Here is a 17,336-nt window from a genome sequence, read left to right as displayed (position 1 = left end):
TGAGTGAGGATAAGCCCGGCAAACTGAACAATAGGGAAATCAAATGCAGATTTCTGGCGGTTAAAATAGGGTATGTGCGAGACTTCGGATAGAACAGACCGCACGAATATCAAGAGCAGAAGAGTGATGGTGTCAATGACGCAGCTCATACTTGGCATCTCGCAGACGTGGGAGTACCTTGGTTTGTTATGTTCCGGTTAATGCCCCTTTAACTGTCATTAAATTCTCTAGTAACCAAAAGAACAATGCTATACAAAGGCCACAGAAGCTACATAAATAGGTTTCTAGCTATGCTCTAAGTGACGACAGGACCTGCAAACCCTCTACTATGGATTGTAGAGAAACTGAAAGCGGGTGGTAGAGTGCGTTATATTGTTTATCGTTATTTGGTGTCTTACACTTTTTTTTAAACACAAAGTTAAAAGAAAAAAGATGCTACTTAAATAGACACATTCAGAAAAATATATACATCAAAACTTCCGCTCATCAGCTGGCAGAATAACCGTCTCATAGAGGGGGTCATTCAGACCCGCTCGCAAGCGCAGGACGCTCGCAAGCGGGTCGATGTTCCCCCACTGCGCATGCGCACGACGGAGGGAGCTCCGTCGTGCGCATGCGCGAGACCCGGCGAGCGACGGGCTCACCATCGCTCCGGGTCTCGCACCAAAGGGGGCGTGCTGTCGATGTTGATTGACAGCACGCCCCCTTTGGTGGGCGTGCCTGCCAGACGGAGGCGTTCCCATGGGAACGCCTACCGTCTGAAGCCGGCCCCACTGACATCACTAGTGATGTCAGTGGGAGTGATTTTGGCTCTGATAGAGCCAAACTCACTCCAGGGCTTGCGGCAGCGAGACCCTACCGCAGGGTCTCTGTCGCAAGCCCGATGGTTGCGATGGTCAAGACCATCGCGACCATCATCATGGATGCTCGCATATGCTGTGCCAGGAGGCCCCTCCATTTTCATGGAGGAGGGCACTGATTCAGAGCGAGCGCTCTGGTCAGAGCGTTCGGCTCTGAATCAGGCCCAGATATCGGGGGTCTCAGTACCAACAGCACAAACGTAGTAACAAAACTGATGATTTGCAAAACCACCTCTGATGTTAGCAGCAATGATCTGATAATTTCTACAGAACTACAGGTAATGGAGTTACCTGAAAATAAAACATAGACATACATACAATACATATATATCTTTCACATTATAGAACATTTTGAACTTCACATTAATTTAATCTACATCTGCACCTTCAAAATGTCAACCGTGAAGTTATCATGATCGTTTCCTCACAGCTCTAACACGGAGGGCGATACTCAGCCAATCTTTTCGGGCGGTGGTGGGTGGGACTTGGGGTAATCAAGAAACCCGGGAAGTGTTTGTAAATTATTAGACTAGCTGGCATCAAACCTGGCACAGCAGGCATTACCTGGGCACACTGTTCGATGGCACTGAGCTTCATGTCTGGTGAAGAACCGTTTCCAGCTGTTAAAAAGATAGAGAAATCATGGACTGTTTATAAAATAGAAGATATAGATCCTCACGTTATATATAACGCGTCTTAGAGATTGATGTGTATGCGAACATTAGACTTGTCAAAAAATTACACATGTAAAATGTAACTAAGTTGCATGTAGAATACATATTTATATATACAGGGTGTTTCACTCCCCTATTGGCCCCAAAGTGTTTCTTATAACGTTTGGCAGTGAGGATATAACCAGTGAGGATATAACCAGTGAGGATGGCAGTGAGGATATAACCAGTGAGGATGTAACCAGTGAGGATATAACCAGTGAGGATATAACCAGTGAGGATGGCAGTGAGGATATAACCAGTGAGGATGGCAGTGAGGATATAACCAGTGAGGATGGCAGTGAGGATATAACCAGTGAGGATGGCAGTGAGGATATAACCAGTGAGGATGGCAGTGAGGATATAACCAGTGAGGATGGCAGTGAGGATGGCAGTGAGGATATAACCAGTGAGGATGGCAGTGAGGATGGCAGTGAGGATATAACCAGTGAGGATGGCAGTGAGGATGGCAGTGAGGATATAACCAGTGAGGATGGCAGTGAGGATGGCAGTGAGGATATAACCAGTGAGGATGGCAGTGAGGATGGCAGTGAGGATGGCAGTGAGGATGGCAGTGAGGATATAACCAGTGAGGATGGCAGTGAGGATGGCAGTGAGGATATAACCAGTGAGGATGGCAGTGAGGATATAACCAGTGAGGATGGCAGTGAGGATGGCAGTGAGGATATAACCAGTGAGGATGGCAGTGAGGATGGCAGTGAGGATGGCAGTGAGGATGGCAGTGAGGATATAACCAGTGAGGATGGCAGTTGGTGTCATTCCCCTATTTGAATTTTGGACTGCGCTGTAGACCCACCACTGCTACTCTGTAGGTGTTCCTGCTTCTGACAGTCATTGTGTCTGTGTGTTACGTGCTGATATGAACCGGTACAGAGCTGAACAATGTGTATTTATTGTCCACACATACTGGAAAACTGAGTGGATAAGGAGGTGCCAAAAACAACTTAATGAGCAGTTTGGAGGTCAGAAACCACCGGCAAAATTCACCGTTCAGTATCTGGTGAAAAAAACTAGAAACCACTGGAACATTGGGGCCAATAGCGAGTGATACACCCTATATATTATGCTTATAACCAGATAGTGTGGTGGAGGCAAGAATAGTGGTGACCCTATGCAGTTGCCTAGAGAGTCAGTGACTAGGGTGCGTCTAAAACTCGGAATGAGTGAGATAACGCCACTCCCGGTGGTTTAATCCTGGTTGCAGTTGGGATCCGGCTGCTGACATATAGAAGTAGTGGCTGGTAGCTTCTTACCACTGTTCACATGCTGGGTGGCACTTGGCTGTGATATCACAGCTAAGCGCCACACTGCCACGCTGCTCCCACCTCCTGCCTGCTGGGGTAAGGAGCAATGGGGGCGTGGGAGCCATCCTGCTCAGAAATAGTAGCAAATGGCATACCAGGCATATAAAGTGCGTATAATTACGCTCCCAGAGAGAATTGATAGAGGATGCGGCTTGAGAGTGCTAGAAGTGAATGTGAAATTACCATATTTGTACACAATATAATAATGTAATGAAGTGTCTTAAACACAAGTGAGAATACTGTCCTGAGCGGCAAGTTTTCCTTATAAAATGTAACTAAATACAAAATAAGAATGAATCAATGAATGAACGCTAAGAGACAGTTACAGTAGCTTCATATAATAAAGCATTATGACTAATGATTTAAGTACTATTAGTTGGAGACGTATTAAAGCCTCCGTGCAGCGAGCCGGCCCCAACACCTTCTGCCAGCAGGGGATATTTTTTTAAAAGATGACACATGCAAAGAACATTACAAAGGCGCAGCAAGTGCCAGGGTCTTTGGCTAACCGGCACCATCTTTTCAAATATATCCCCCAAAAGATGGCTGCCAGCAGCAGGTATGGGAAGGAGGGGGGGCTGCTCGGCACACAGTGGGGTTATTCTGGGTGCAGGGTGTGCTGCATGGGGTCCGCCTTTCAAGGGAAGTGTTGTATAGTGCAGACAGGCAAAGTTTGGGTAATCAGCTGCGAGGGAACTACAAGTTTCTGCCTGTCCAGGCAAAACAACCGGACGTGGATCACAAGATCTACAGTAAAAAGGTAGACACCACAAGCTAGACAGGCAATAGGCCGACAGGGACACAAGGTCGACAGGGTCAATAGGTTGGCACACTAAAGGTCAACATGTAACAAGGTCAACATGTACAAATGGTCGACATTGTCAAAAGGCTGACACAAAAATTGCCTACACGTTTTTTTTTTTCTAGCCCTAATCTTCACCCTAACCCTAGTCCTCCCCTTGATGCCTAATCCTTACCCTCCCTCTTGGTGCGTAACCCTAACCATAACCCTCCGGTAAGTGCCTAACCCTAACCATCGGAGTAAGTGCCTAACCCTAACCCTCCAGTAAGTGCCTAACCCTAAAAAAACTAAAAAAAACGTGTCGACCATTTTTGTGTGTCGTCATTTGTACAGATCGACTTTTAATGTGTCGACATATAGACCCTGTCGACATTGTGTGCCTGTTGACCTATTGCCTGTGTAACCTGTGGTGTCTACCTAAGCATTATCTACCTTTTTATAGTAGATCTAGAGACCGGATACCTAAAGAGCCATCGATTTCCCGTGTCATAGGGACACGGCAGCTATTGGCACAGCGTAATTGAATGGAGAAGTGACAGACCTGTAGAAGGGGCAGGGTCCTACAAACACATTACTGGGGGCCGCAGACGCTCTCCAACACATGTAGTTTCCCACCAGCTCCTTCACCGTCTCCAGGGTCTTCCGCTCACACGGGTAAGACTGGATGCTGCAACCTACGAGCACATTGTTTAATCGGAACAGATTCATAAAATAGGCCTGAAAAATACTCCTACTCCCAACAATGGCGGGTTACCCTATATACAGTAACTCTGGGCACAACCAAACCTATAGCATTATGTACATACAGTATGCAGGATGCTGTTACACCGAGCGCAATCGTTATTGGTTGGCAGACACAAAACGAGGAGCATGAAGGAGATTCAGCTAACAGTGACGCTTCATTAACATTGATGGGTTTAATAAGCGCAGAAAAGAAAATGGTCCATTTGGTCATCATCTCATTTATATAACTATAACCAGTCCCTGAGCTGGCTGCCCGCGATCTGCTGTAACGGTACCTCTCCCCCATCGTCACGGTGCAGAACGTACAGTACATTGGCCAAACAGTCTGAGCTCAGAGAAAGTTCTGTGTAAGAAACATTCCCCGACTTTCTGGTCATTGCAGTGCATGCCGGTCAGGAGAAGACCTGGGGGCAGCTGGGTACTGAACTATATATAAATGTTGGTCTACTGTACAGTGGGCTCTATAAGGTACAGTTGGTTGTTGTAACTACATTAAGTATCATGTGTTGTCTGATTTGTTTCACTTTGTTGTGAATTGTATACTGGCTTGGGGTCTTCAGGACCTACGTTTGGTAATGGGTGAGGGGGGGGAGGTTATTGATCAGGAGTCTTGCTAACTGATTTGAGTAGTAAACATTGAGAACTTCATACAGAGTTGGGGGTACGTCAGTATTTATAAGGTATATATACTGTACACATTCCATATCACAACTTGTGTCGTTACCTAGATTTGGGCCCATCTCAGCTTATGTCCACTTACGCCTGGACATGCAGGACAGGGACAGGGATAGTGTAAGTGTGGAGCACAGTAAGGACGTGACCACATAAGTGTTAAATATCTAGACATGGACAAATTATCCAGAAACTCCTATTAGACGGTGAATGTCTTCCAGGATCTGAAGATACGTGGGGGTGACGATGATGACCCCAGCAGCGCTGTCAGCTTCTGATTGGCTGATTGAATACTGACCCCCCACCAGCTGGCAGTATTGTATATTAGCAGGGCAGCTGTATCATGTCAAGTTGTGGCCGTCTATTCTCGTTACTTATTTGTCAGCAGGAAGTAAGAATACAGTTTCATTTTATAAAGCGATACACAAGGGGGGGAATTCAGTTAGACGCGTCCAATTAAGCAGCATCTTCTCTGTGCGGTAAGCCAGGGGTTAATGCGCACTACCCCATAGATTCAGCACAAAGGAAACCCTGCGCTTAATTGAATTTATATTGTGTGTATACAGTTACATTTCATATGGAAAATGCGACTTTCACACAATTATTTTGTGTGACACTTTATTATATTGTATACAAATAGGGTAATGTGACTTTGTAATTACCACAAACCTGGCCAAGTTGTATCCCTAAGCCACTGTTAGGAGTAAGTACGCTTCTTTGTGCGCCGGACACCGATATCCTGCTGTTTTGGAGTTAGACGTATCCTGACCCAATGCGCAAATGTACGGACGATTTTTTTGCTACAGAATCTTAACGATCAGAGCACATAACGCATCAAAATGTAAACGAAGCACAAAATTTGTTTTTTTTTGGGTCTCTGAGGGTCTTGCGCACGACTTGGCCTATATAAATTACCACTAAACCACAGCAGAGCGCTTTACCTGGCGGGACAGCGCTGCATGCCGATGAATTACTCAGAGAGCTGCACAGGCCGTTCACCGCATCATCTGCGTGTTCCGCAAACAGCACGTGCTGCTCCAGCGGATCACTGGCCAGGGCATGAAGCTCCGCCCACCTGCGAGGAATAAAAACACAGCTGTAGTTATGTCATCGAGAATGAGGAGTGTTTAGCTGCCTACAGAACTGTCAGGGGACCAGTCACACAGCAATAATACAGACTGTATAAAACTACAGTGTACAGGTAATAACACATAAATAACATGAGATATAAATCTGTGCCACGCCCTTTGCGTCTAGTGCCGCTGTTTGCAGTGCCTTAGACTTTTTTTAAAATGAGCTGCTGGAGTGGGAAGCCCAGGGATCTGAAGATCATGTGATTAATCAGAACCAATGCGCTGAAAGCTGGCAGCACATTGCTTGATGTGGGCTGCGACTGTTTATCAGGGGAGCAGCGATATCACTCCATCCAGTGCATGGGATGTCATTATGCTCATGAATATTCATACACACAGCATACTTATTTCATTTTCGATGGTGCCTTTCTGGGAGGGGATGGCTGAAAATAGAGGTGCAGGGGGTGGAGTAGCACCATCACAGACCCCACCCCCAGAGCATAATTCTATGATTTGCAGCAATTCACAGCAAATCACTTTATTATGGCCTCGTCCACTTCTCCAGTATAATGTATATGTGTCATAATATGTATGTAATATCGTATGTACGGCGCTGCGGACCACTTGTGGCGCCTTATGAATAAAATAATAATGTGTTTAATGACATCATCACATTCATACAGAAAAGGAAAAGCATGCACGTTACAATCAATAGTATACCCCCCCATGGTGTATCATAAGGATATCGCAAATCCCCCCAGATTCCACCTTTGTGAGAAGGTCCCAGTGATGCATTAGCCGTATTATGACACGAATGATTGCATTATCCTATTACTGACATGCAGTCTTACCTACCTTGGGAACTTTACCCCCACTGCGAACACCTCAATGCCCCTCTCCTTTATGAGCGTAGCTGGGACCCCCAGGCTGCCCTGGGACTTTCCATCCGATAGGATAATCAAGATTTTGGGCACAGAAGAGTTTCGGCCTCCAGGATATCCCTTCCGCAGAATGTACTTCAGCGCCAGGCCGGTCTCTGTGCTGCCCCCTCTAGGAGACAAGAGGTACAAAGACCAATTCACGCATCTCTTTTCTGCCTAATTAACTACCAGCATCACAATTTCGGGACAGTAACTTCCGTTACCAATCTATCACATTCCAAAAAAAATAAATAAATCAAAACAGAAAAAAATTAAACAAAATGTCCCACGGCTCCGGAAATTTCCTTCTCCGCACATCTACAACGTTCACATTCTACATCAAAGTTCGCAAGTCGCCTTTAGGTTTGTGTGTTTGCATAGACTGCCATTATTTAGTAATATCCTCCAGCCAGAGAATATTAACCACACCCCACTGTCCTGTGTGCTTTCCACTGTGCAGATTTGTTACAAATGATATTCTTTATAGTCAGAATCACTATACACCATAAACATTGAACCTACTTAAACATGACAGACTTGATCTTCTCCTTAACATCTTCTTTAGTTAATCCCGAATCTAGACGGACCTCCACCTGGGGGCTGGTGCTGTACTGAATGACCCCCACTCTGACCTGTACATGTAAGACAACGGGTTAGTGTGTCCGGCAAGAGAGGTCTCCAGGTGAGACGTGACTGCTGCTAAAGGCTCATATGGATATACAGAACAGACAAACTGATTACAAGGGACAACGACATGTCACATGATATTTACACCTATAGTATATATACAGCACACTGTCATTCGTTTGTTTAAAAACAACAATAACACCTATCACATCTTCTCTTTCTTCTATTGAACATCCTCCTAACCCTAGGCCAACTTTCCAGTGTGATTGGATTATACAGCCCACCAAGAACATCTGCAATCGGGTTGGACCAATTTGCAATATGTAGCACCTATCCTTGTGTATCAACACCTATTTCCCTATAGATTGTAAGCTTGCGAGCAGGGCCCTCTTACCCTTATGTATGTCTTTTATGTATGTATGTATGTATGTATGTATGTATGTATGTCTTTTATGTATGTATGTATGTATGTATGTATGTATGTATGTCTTTTATGTATGTATGTATGTATGTATGTATGTATGTATGTCTTTTATGTATGTATGTATGTATGTATGTATGTATGTATGTATGTATGTCTTTTATGTATGTATGTATGTATGTATGTATGTATGTATGTATGTCTTTTATGTATGTATGTATGTATGTATGTATGTATGTATGTATGTCTTTTATGTATGTATGTATGTATGTATGTATGTATGTATGTATGTATGTCTTTTAGAACCCAGTATAATGTTAATTCAAATTGTAAAGCGCGACGGAATTTGGTGCGCTATATAAGAAACTGTTAATAAATAATAATAAATAAATAATAAACAATGACATTACCGTACAGGCTCTAATCCGGGCATTTAGCTAGATGAGGGGGACGTTTTATTTTAAATTATGAGTGTACCCTTTGCTGCCATTGCTAACATTAGCAGATTGGGGGGGGTATGTATCAAACCTTGGAGAGAGATAAAGCACAGATTGAACAGCTCCTTACTGACATGTTACAGTACAAGCTGTGTTTGAAGAATTACAGAATCTGATTGGTTGATACTTTCTTTATCTCCACTTTCATCTCTCCAAGATTTGATACATCTCCCCCATTAGCTAATTGGTCTCTATGGCCTGTAAGGGATGCAGTTAATTTACTGGCGGCTGGGATGCCGGCTATCGGATCCTGATGTCTGAAACCCGACCAGGGACTACAGATAGGCATCAAATTCCTGACGCCTATATTTAGCCCAGCGCCGAAATGCCGACTGCCGGCATCCCGAACGAAGGTAAGCGGGGTCCTGTAAGATGTATCTGCGGGGGGGAGGGTTCGTTTTAGGGACCCAGGGGAGGTTAGGGTTAGGTATAGGGTGCGGCAAGGGGGGGGGGTTAGGGTTAGGCACCACCGGGGGGAGGTTAGGGGTAGGTACCACGAATGGAGGGTTAGGGAAGGAGAGGGGTAGGGGTATGCTACTTACCGCCCCTGTCGGCACTATCATTGTTCGAGCTTCTAGCGTCAGGATATGAACAGGTGGCTATGCAGCTGCCAGGATTTCATACCCAACCCTCCTGTAAAGGTTCCACCGTTGGATAAGGGTATCCATTCACCAAGTCGACATTCACACTGTCAAATATGATGTCGACGTGGTTAAAATGTCAACATATGACATGATGTCATAGTGAAAATGTCAGGGTTGGGGATGGGGGGTTAAAGTTAAAGGTCGACATTGCGAACATGTCAAGATGTTACAAGTCGAAATCATGCATGTTGACTCTGCTAAACGTCACCAGTAATTACAAGTGGCCTATGTGCTTTTTGCAAAAACAGGTAATCCCCTTTACAAAGCACTTTTAATAGTCTAATAAAAATTGAAATATAAGTTTATTTGACTTTATTTGTAGATATAAACTTCCCTTGGCATTTAGCTACGCAATGAGGTTTACGTAAAGTAAAATTAAATATCAGCCCTAATCCCTACAAAAACCAAATAAACATATAAAATGGCGGACCACTTGCTGAACATTACCAGGCAATGAGGCTAACGCAGGAACATGGCTTCCGCAAGAGCAGCGTGGGCGGAGGGGAAAGACAGCAGGCAGCGGGGAAGCGATGGGATAGAGGAGTGTAGAAGAGGAACAGACTGACTTTGAGGAGGGGAAGAGCATGGAAAGCGATCCCAGACTGTAGGGTGCCACCGTGCCAGAGCCCCAGGGAGTAGGAATCAGGTGCTCCTGTGTTAGGGTGCATACACACCAGGATGACATTGGCACGATTAAGGTAATTGGAACGATGAATCGTATAAATCGCATAGTGTGTACGCACAATTGCGCTCTCCCGCTGGTCGTATGCGACGTCTTATGATTGTCTGCGCAGCACAGACAATCATAAGATAACGCATATGATAAGGTGCCAATCGCACAGTGTGTACAGACAACCGGACGATCAGCCCACTGTACAGCGCATTCGATTTGACGATTCAACAAATCGTCAAATCTTATGCAAAATTGGACAGCGTGTACGCTCAATTTAGGAAGTTCTGCCTTCAAGGGAAATTGGATAGGAAATCGGAACGATTCCAAATCGTTCAGGTGTGTACCCTGCCTTAGGAGAGTGACAGCAGGGAGGAGGAACCACCCTAGGGTGTGAAGTGTAGTAGGAGTAGGCTGTTAAACATTAGAACCGGTGTGTGAAACTAAAAGTGTGTGAGTGTTGCAGCAATTATTTGAGCTAGTCAGAGGGTCGTGTAGGAAGACATCATGGGGAGAAGCTAAGCTAGTCCTTGGTGACACTGCATTACAGATAAGTGCATTGGTCTAACACATTGGCGTTATTCCAACCCGCCACCATTCGAGAACATATACGGCACCAGGCCAAGTGCCTCAGTCTGCACCATTCGAGAACATACACCAGGCCAAGTGCCCCAGTCTGCCGTATTTAAAATGACATTCCAATGGTTTAATTTCATGGACAATAAGGCACTATTTCTACTCCAGCAGGAGGTTCCAATAGTGATTTTGGACTGTGTCACCCACACACCCTTTGTTCGATCAAATCTGTCCACTCCAAGAGTAATGTTACCAATGGTGCCTTATCTACTGCATGGGGCTTGTAGTAAGATTGACTTGATATTGAAGTATCTATAGGTTTAACAATCTGCAATCTTTGTAGTGTATATGGTCCTGCATTTATTGAATTTTTATGTTATTTTTCTACTTTGGTTCCATTTGGTTAATGAATACACAATTTGGCTTTTTAAAGCATTTGCTGTGTGTTGTGCTGTTCTGGAGGTGGTCTGTGTAGGTACAAGGGGTCTGCTGAATAATCCCCCTGGTGGAGCGTCAACCACATCCCCCACAGGTTGGGTAAAATGTGCATGTGCTTCTCCAGTGACAGCAAAGTGTGAAGACCCATATACCCACAGCACGTTCCCGCAGCAACCCATAGAGGGAGGAGTCAGAGGGTGTTATATACAGGTCTCCCCAAACACACCCACAAACCATAGGAAACCCCACCTCCAGATAGATTTGGGGTGTAACACTCACCAGTACAGCTCAGACCTCCAGAACCTCTCTCCCACCCATTACCCCATTCCCTAATTCCCAAACCACTGCTCATCCTCCAGGCCCCCACTACCTACCTTGTACCTACCTCTCCCGGATGCTGGCCACTGATGTTGATCCTATACTGGACTAAATGAGAATTTGTGCAGATAGACCAGGAATTAGGCCTATCCTATCCCCACCCTACTCAAGTAGGCCCAAATCCCATGTTGAATTAGCATTTACAACACAGGACTGATATTAAAAATATGATGTACGTTCTTAAATTCCATAATAAGTGGGAAATTGACCTTACATTTGTACCCAAGGCCACTTCAGAACAGAGAACTCCACATGGTCCCTATTAAGAAATGTCACCTGAATATATTTTTTTAAATAACCGTTGTTTAGTCTCTGTAATAATATTTACGGTAACAATAAGATAATTGACCCTCCCTTACCCTCCACCCTCCCTCTACCTTTCCAATCTCTATATTTTTATTTTTTTCCTTTTCTTTTAAATGGCAATCTTTATTGTTATTGAGTTTAATGTTTTCTCTTTAATAATCAAAATAGAATTCATAAGTAATACACAGAATATAAGTTTTGATTCAAATAAGTATTGAAACTTTATTAATATAGCTTATCTTTTAATATTTTATTATGTTTCAAATTTACATAATAATACGATGGGCTATGGGTTGGTTGAGAAATTCTATGTATTTTCAACTTATCTATTCTGTTATATTGCAAGCTGTAACTTCTGATCTATGAACCGTTTGTTAACAGAATATATTTATATGTTTTTCTGATGTATGTATTACAGAATTCAATAAAATAGTTTAAAAAATAAATAAATTACGATGTACCATGCAAGTTATGTGCTAGTTCTGCAAGAATAACATCATTCAATCCAGTACCTGCTGCCCTGTGTGACGCATAAATACAATTAAAAGGATTCATTAGGAAAATAAAGTGATCTGTAGCGTTAGTCATAGCTCTGAGCTTAGGGACTTGTCACGCACCTGATCAGCGCCAACGTCCAGGGCATCGCACAGCTTCACAGCAAAATGCTTGGACCTCTCAAAGCTCCCCTTCCCAACGCTGTTGGACCCATCCAGCAGGAGGAGGACATCCAGTGGGGCTGAGCAGAACATCCCTGGAAGGAGTTATACATCCAGTGAGTGAGCAGGACTGAATAGGGGAAAGTCCTGCAGTATACATGAAGCACTATAGAGGTTTCTCCCTGTCCCTGGTTCTACTTCTTATACAGTAAAACATCACGAGGCACCGAGAAGACCAGACGAATGGTCCATGTGTGGCGGAAACCAGAGGGAGGAGGATCCATAGCGATGGCACCCAGCATCCAATCACAGTTCATTGCGTCTATCAGAGCCGTAACTAGATTTTTTGGTGCCCTGTGCCAGAGAGAGCATTGGCTCCCCTCCCCCCATTTTTTTAAATAGGGACTGTCGAGGCCGGATTGTTGGCTGAGACCAAATCTTAAATTAATATTTGGCAACGCCATTTTGCGTCGCCCCTGACGACGCCATCTTGTGTTGCGATTATTAGTGTCGTGCGTCTGCGTTGCTCCCGTATATTGTTGAAAGTCCTACCATACCCCATACGCACATTAAATAATACATATAAAATATACAAGACGCACAGCGCACAGTTGCTCTGTTTATCAAAGTACAAAATACAAATGCACCACGCATATTAGCGACTTTACGCAATATTCTCACACTTACACATACAATAACTTATAAAAAGGTTCCCAAGCATTAAGCTTAATATTAGAGGTTTTATTAGCGAATACTTATGTTGTGAAATGTAATGTATATGACATTTAAGGTACATAAGCTAGTAGACACATCATGTTTGGTACCATTCTAAATCACTGTTTATTTGCAGATTTCCGGTTCTATCCGCAAGGAAATCGCATCATGCGTTCGCAAGATATGAACTATATGAAATTAGTGGTTAGAATGTAAAGCTGTATGTAGTGTCTTTTATTAGTTTAAACTAGGGGTGTGCACCGGACACTTTTCGTGTTTTGTGTTTTGGTTTTGGATCTGGATCTTTCTTCGTGTTTTGGATCTGGATTGGTTTTGCCAAAACCACCCTTCCGTGTTTTGGGTTCTGGGTTTTGTGTTTTGGATCTGGATTTTTTCTTAAAAAATAAAAAAAAACGCTAAAATCACATAAATGGGCCTTTTTTTGTTCCTACGCTATTAATAACCCCAATAACATTAATTTCCACTCATTTCCACTCTATTCTGAACACCTCACAATATTGTTTTTAGGCCAAAAGGTTGTACCGAGGAAGCTGGATGACTATGCTAAGCGACACAAGGGGGCGGCACAAACACGTGGCCCATCTAGGAGTGGCACTGCAGTGGCAGACAGGAAGCCAATCAGCGTTATGGTGCCCATTTGCATGTAGCACGAATCCGGGAGATCCGTGCTACATGCATCTGTGTGATTGGCACAGAGCAATGACAGGTCCGTGAGACCCGTCTGTGCTGCTGTGGTAAAAAAAAAAAAAAAACCTGTGTAAAAAAAGAAAAAAATGGCGTGCACCCCCCCAAAAAAGAGCAACCAGCCCCGGGCATTAGTAACCCAGTGCTGGGTGTGCTTAAATACAGGGGACAAACGACGTAGGGGTCCCCTGTACTTAAGCACAACCAGCACCGGGCTAGTCAGAACCAGCGCTGGTTGCCAAAATACGGGGGACAAACGACGTAGGGGTCCCCTGTATTCTGCGCAACCAGCTCTGGGCTCTGATCCGATCCTGGTTCTGGAAATATAGGGGACAAAAAATGAGTAGGGTTCCCCTGTATGTTCCAGAACCAGCACTGGACTTTTTCTAGCGGGGGGCTGATGCCACAGCCAGGGGAGCCCTTTCACCGGGCCCCCCAGCCGCAGCATCAACCCTGACCGCTAGTCAGCCCAGGCCGGGGATCCCTGGAGAGCTGGGGACCCCCCCAATAAAGGGGTCACCCTCTCCAGGGCACCCCAGGCCCAGGCTGATAGCCCGGGGCTATCCCCGCCACCCCTGGTGGTGGTGGGTGGCGGGTTGATTGTGTGGTGTGGTGTAAATAAAGAATATCAAACATTGTCTTTACAAGTAGAACTGCAAGTCCCAGCTAGCCTGCCCCGCATGCTGGTACTTGGAGAACCACAAGTACCAGCATGCAGGGCATTAAGGGCCCACTAGTACCTGTAGTTCACCTGTAAAAAAAATGTTTAAAAAAACACAGGACACACACACCGTGACAGTATAAGTTTATTAAACATACATACACACACATGTACACATACTCACCTATGTAACCTGTAGCATCGGTCCACTTGTCCGGTAAAGTATCCCTAGGGGACCTGTGAAAAAAAACATACTCACCATCTCCTATGCGAGGTTCTGTCCTCTTCGTTCCAAAGTAGGCATCCCCGGACTTGGCAAAAAAAAAAAACGAAAACGCGATCCACGAACTTAGTACCGTTCTATAGAACGGTACTTCCCAAATGAGAGCTTAGCGGCGGGGTATCACCATGGAAACCCCGCTGCTAAGCGTTCATTGGCTGAGAGAGGTCATCTCCCGTCTCTCAGCCAATGAACGGCTCCCTCCATTGTAGTCAATGGTGGGAACCGCAGGGTAAACTTTAATAACCTTGCGGCTCCCAGCATTGACTACAATGGAGGGAGCCGTTCATTGGCTGAGAGAGACGGGAGATGGCCTCTCTCAGCCAATGAACGCTTAGCAGCGGGGTTTCCATGGTGATACCCCGCCGCTAAGCTCTCATTCGGGAAGTACCGTTCTATAGAACGGTACTAAGTTCGTGGATCGCGTTTTCGTTTTTTTTTTTTTTGCCAAGTCCGGGGATGCCTACTTTGGAACGAAGAGGACAGAACCTCGCATAGGAGATGGTGAGTATGTTTTTTTTCACAGGTCCCCTATGGATACTTTACCGGACAAGTGGACCGATGCTACAGGGTTACATAGGTGAGTATGTGTACATGTATGTGTGTGTGTGTGTATGTATGTTTAATAAACTTATACTGTCACGGTGTGTGTGTCCTGTGTTTTTTTTAAACATTTTTTTACAGGTGAACTACAGGTACTAGTGGGCCCTTAATGCCCTGCATGCTGGTACTTGTGGTTCTCCAAGTACCAGCATGCGGGGCAGGCTTGCTGGGACTTGCAGTTCTACTTGTAAAGACAATGTTTGATATTCTTTATTTACACCACACCACACAATCAACCCGCCACCCACCGCCACCAGGGGTGGCGGGGATAGCCCCGGGCTATCAGCATGGGCCTGGGGAGCCCTGGAGAGGGTGACCCCTTTATTGGGGGGGTCCCCAGCTCTCCAGGGATCCCCGGCCTGGGCTGACTAGCGGTCAGGGCTGATGCTGCGGCTGGGGGGCCCGGTGAAAGGGCTCCCCTGGCTGTGGCATCAGCCCCCCGCTAGAAAAAGTCCAGTGCTGGTTCTGGAACATACAGGGGAACCCTACTCATTTTTTTCCCCTGTATTTCCAGAACCAGGACCGGATCAGAGCCCAGAGCTGGTTGCGCAGAATACGGGGGACCCCTACGTCGTTTGTCCCCCGTATTTTGGCAACCAGCTCTGGTTCTGACTAGCCCAGTGCCGGTTGTGTTTAAGTACAGGGGACCCCTATGTCGTTTGTCCCCTGTATTTAAGCACACCCAGCACTGGGTCACTAATGCCCGGGGCTGGTTGCTCTTTTTTTGGGGGGGGGCACGCCATTTTTTTCTCTTTTTACACAGGTTTTTTTTTTTTTTTTTACCACAGCAGCACAGACGGGTCTCACGGACCCGTTAGTGCTCTGTGTCAATGACACAGATGCAAGTAGCACGGATCTCCTGGTCCGTGCGTGCATCTGTGTCATTGAAATACACAGCAGCACAGACGGGTCTCACTGACCCATCTGTGCTCTGTGTCACTGTCAATCACACAGATGCATGTAGCACGGATCTCACGAGTCCGTGCTACATGCAAATGAGCACCATAATGCTGATTGGCTGAGAGCCGTGACAGACGGCTCTGTCAGCCAATCAGCACTTTGCCCATTAAAGGCAAAGGCATTTTTTTTAAAATGGCCGCTCGAGGCAAAACCTCGAGATCCGACAGCAGATCTCGAGGTTTTGCCTCGGGAGAGGGATCCGGGGCAGACAGGGAGATCCGAGCTTGGGCTCGGATCGCCCCGGATCCCCGAAGTTCGGGTGGGTTCGGTTCTCAGGGAACCGAACCCGCTCATCCCTAGTTTAAAGTTGTTCGGCGGGAAAGCCACACAAAGCAACATCTGAGGAACTGGGACATACCCCTAGTGATGCTATATGAACTGTCCAATGACCTGCATCATACCAGAATGTCCAGGAGCAAGACCCAATGGAAATATGTTAATTAGTTTCTTTGTTCTGTAAGGTATATAGCTGGCTTACTGGTTATAGTATACAGCCATTCTTCTTGGACGACCACAGGCTTCTGGAGAGACGACTATTTACTGGGACCAGTGCGCACACGTATGTATCGGTTTGTACCTTTTGTATTTAATTGTCCTTTGTGCTAATTGTGCTAGATCAAGGCGTGTAACTTTCTTTTATTGCAATAAGAACTTTTGTGCTTTGGAACCACAATATAAGTCTGGAAAACAATTATTTCTTATGCAACTTGTAGGGTATATAGATTAAGGGGTATCGATAGGACATAATATAGTGCACCTGAAAAATGGCCATGGCCTCATGGGGAAGGGCCAGGGAAGAGATAGGGGAGGCCAGGAGATGCTGGGGATAAATAGGGACATAATATAGTGCACCTGAGAGAGGGCCATGGCCTCATGGGGAAGGGCCAGGGAAGAGATAGGGGAGGCCAGGAGATGCAGGGGTTAAATAGGGACATAATATAGTGCACCTGAGAGAGGGCCATGGCCTCATGGGGAAGGGCCAGGGAAGAGATAGGGGAGGCCAGGAGATGCTGGGGATAAATAGGGACATAATATAGTGCACCTGAGAGAGGGCCATGGCCTCATGGGGAAGGGCCAGGGAAGAGATAGGGGAG

The 17,336-nt window shown here is 45.5% G+C and overlaps 1 protein-coding gene across 2 annotated transcripts in view; it reads right to left on the bottom strand.

Moving 5' to 3' along the window:
• Window positions 1–17,336, bottom strand: part of VWA2 (von Willebrand factor A domain containing 2) — an 82,912-nt gene that overhangs the window by 17,538 nt on the left and 48,038 nt on the right. For both annotated transcript variants that reach the window (XM_088456024.1, XM_088456023.1), the window contains 6 exons: window positions 12,281–12,414; window positions 7,629–7,738; window positions 7,042–7,236; window positions 6,055–6,188; window positions 4,239–4,371; window positions 1,425–1,480 (listed from right to left, as the gene is read on the bottom strand). In XM_088456024.1, the coding sequence (XP_088312150.1) occupies window positions 1,425–1,480; window positions 4,239–4,371; window positions 6,055–6,188; window positions 7,042–7,236; window positions 7,629–7,738; window positions 12,281–12,414 (762 nt within the window). The remainder of the gene's footprint in view (window positions 1–1,424; window positions 1,481–4,238; window positions 4,372–6,054; window positions 6,189–7,041; window positions 7,237–7,628; window positions 7,739–12,280; window positions 12,415–17,336) is intronic.

The sequence above is a fragment of the Taudactylus pleione genome, unplaced genomic scaffold (assembly GCF_031769625.1).
Source record: "Taudactylus pleione unplaced genomic scaffold, aTauple2 ptg000685l, whole genome shotgun sequence".
NCBI lineage: Eukaryota > Metazoa > Chordata > Amphibia > Anura > Myobatrachidae > Taudactylus > Taudactylus pleione.
Note: the sequence above shows the minus strand (reverse complement) of the source record. Positions and strands in the feature narration are given on the sequence as shown.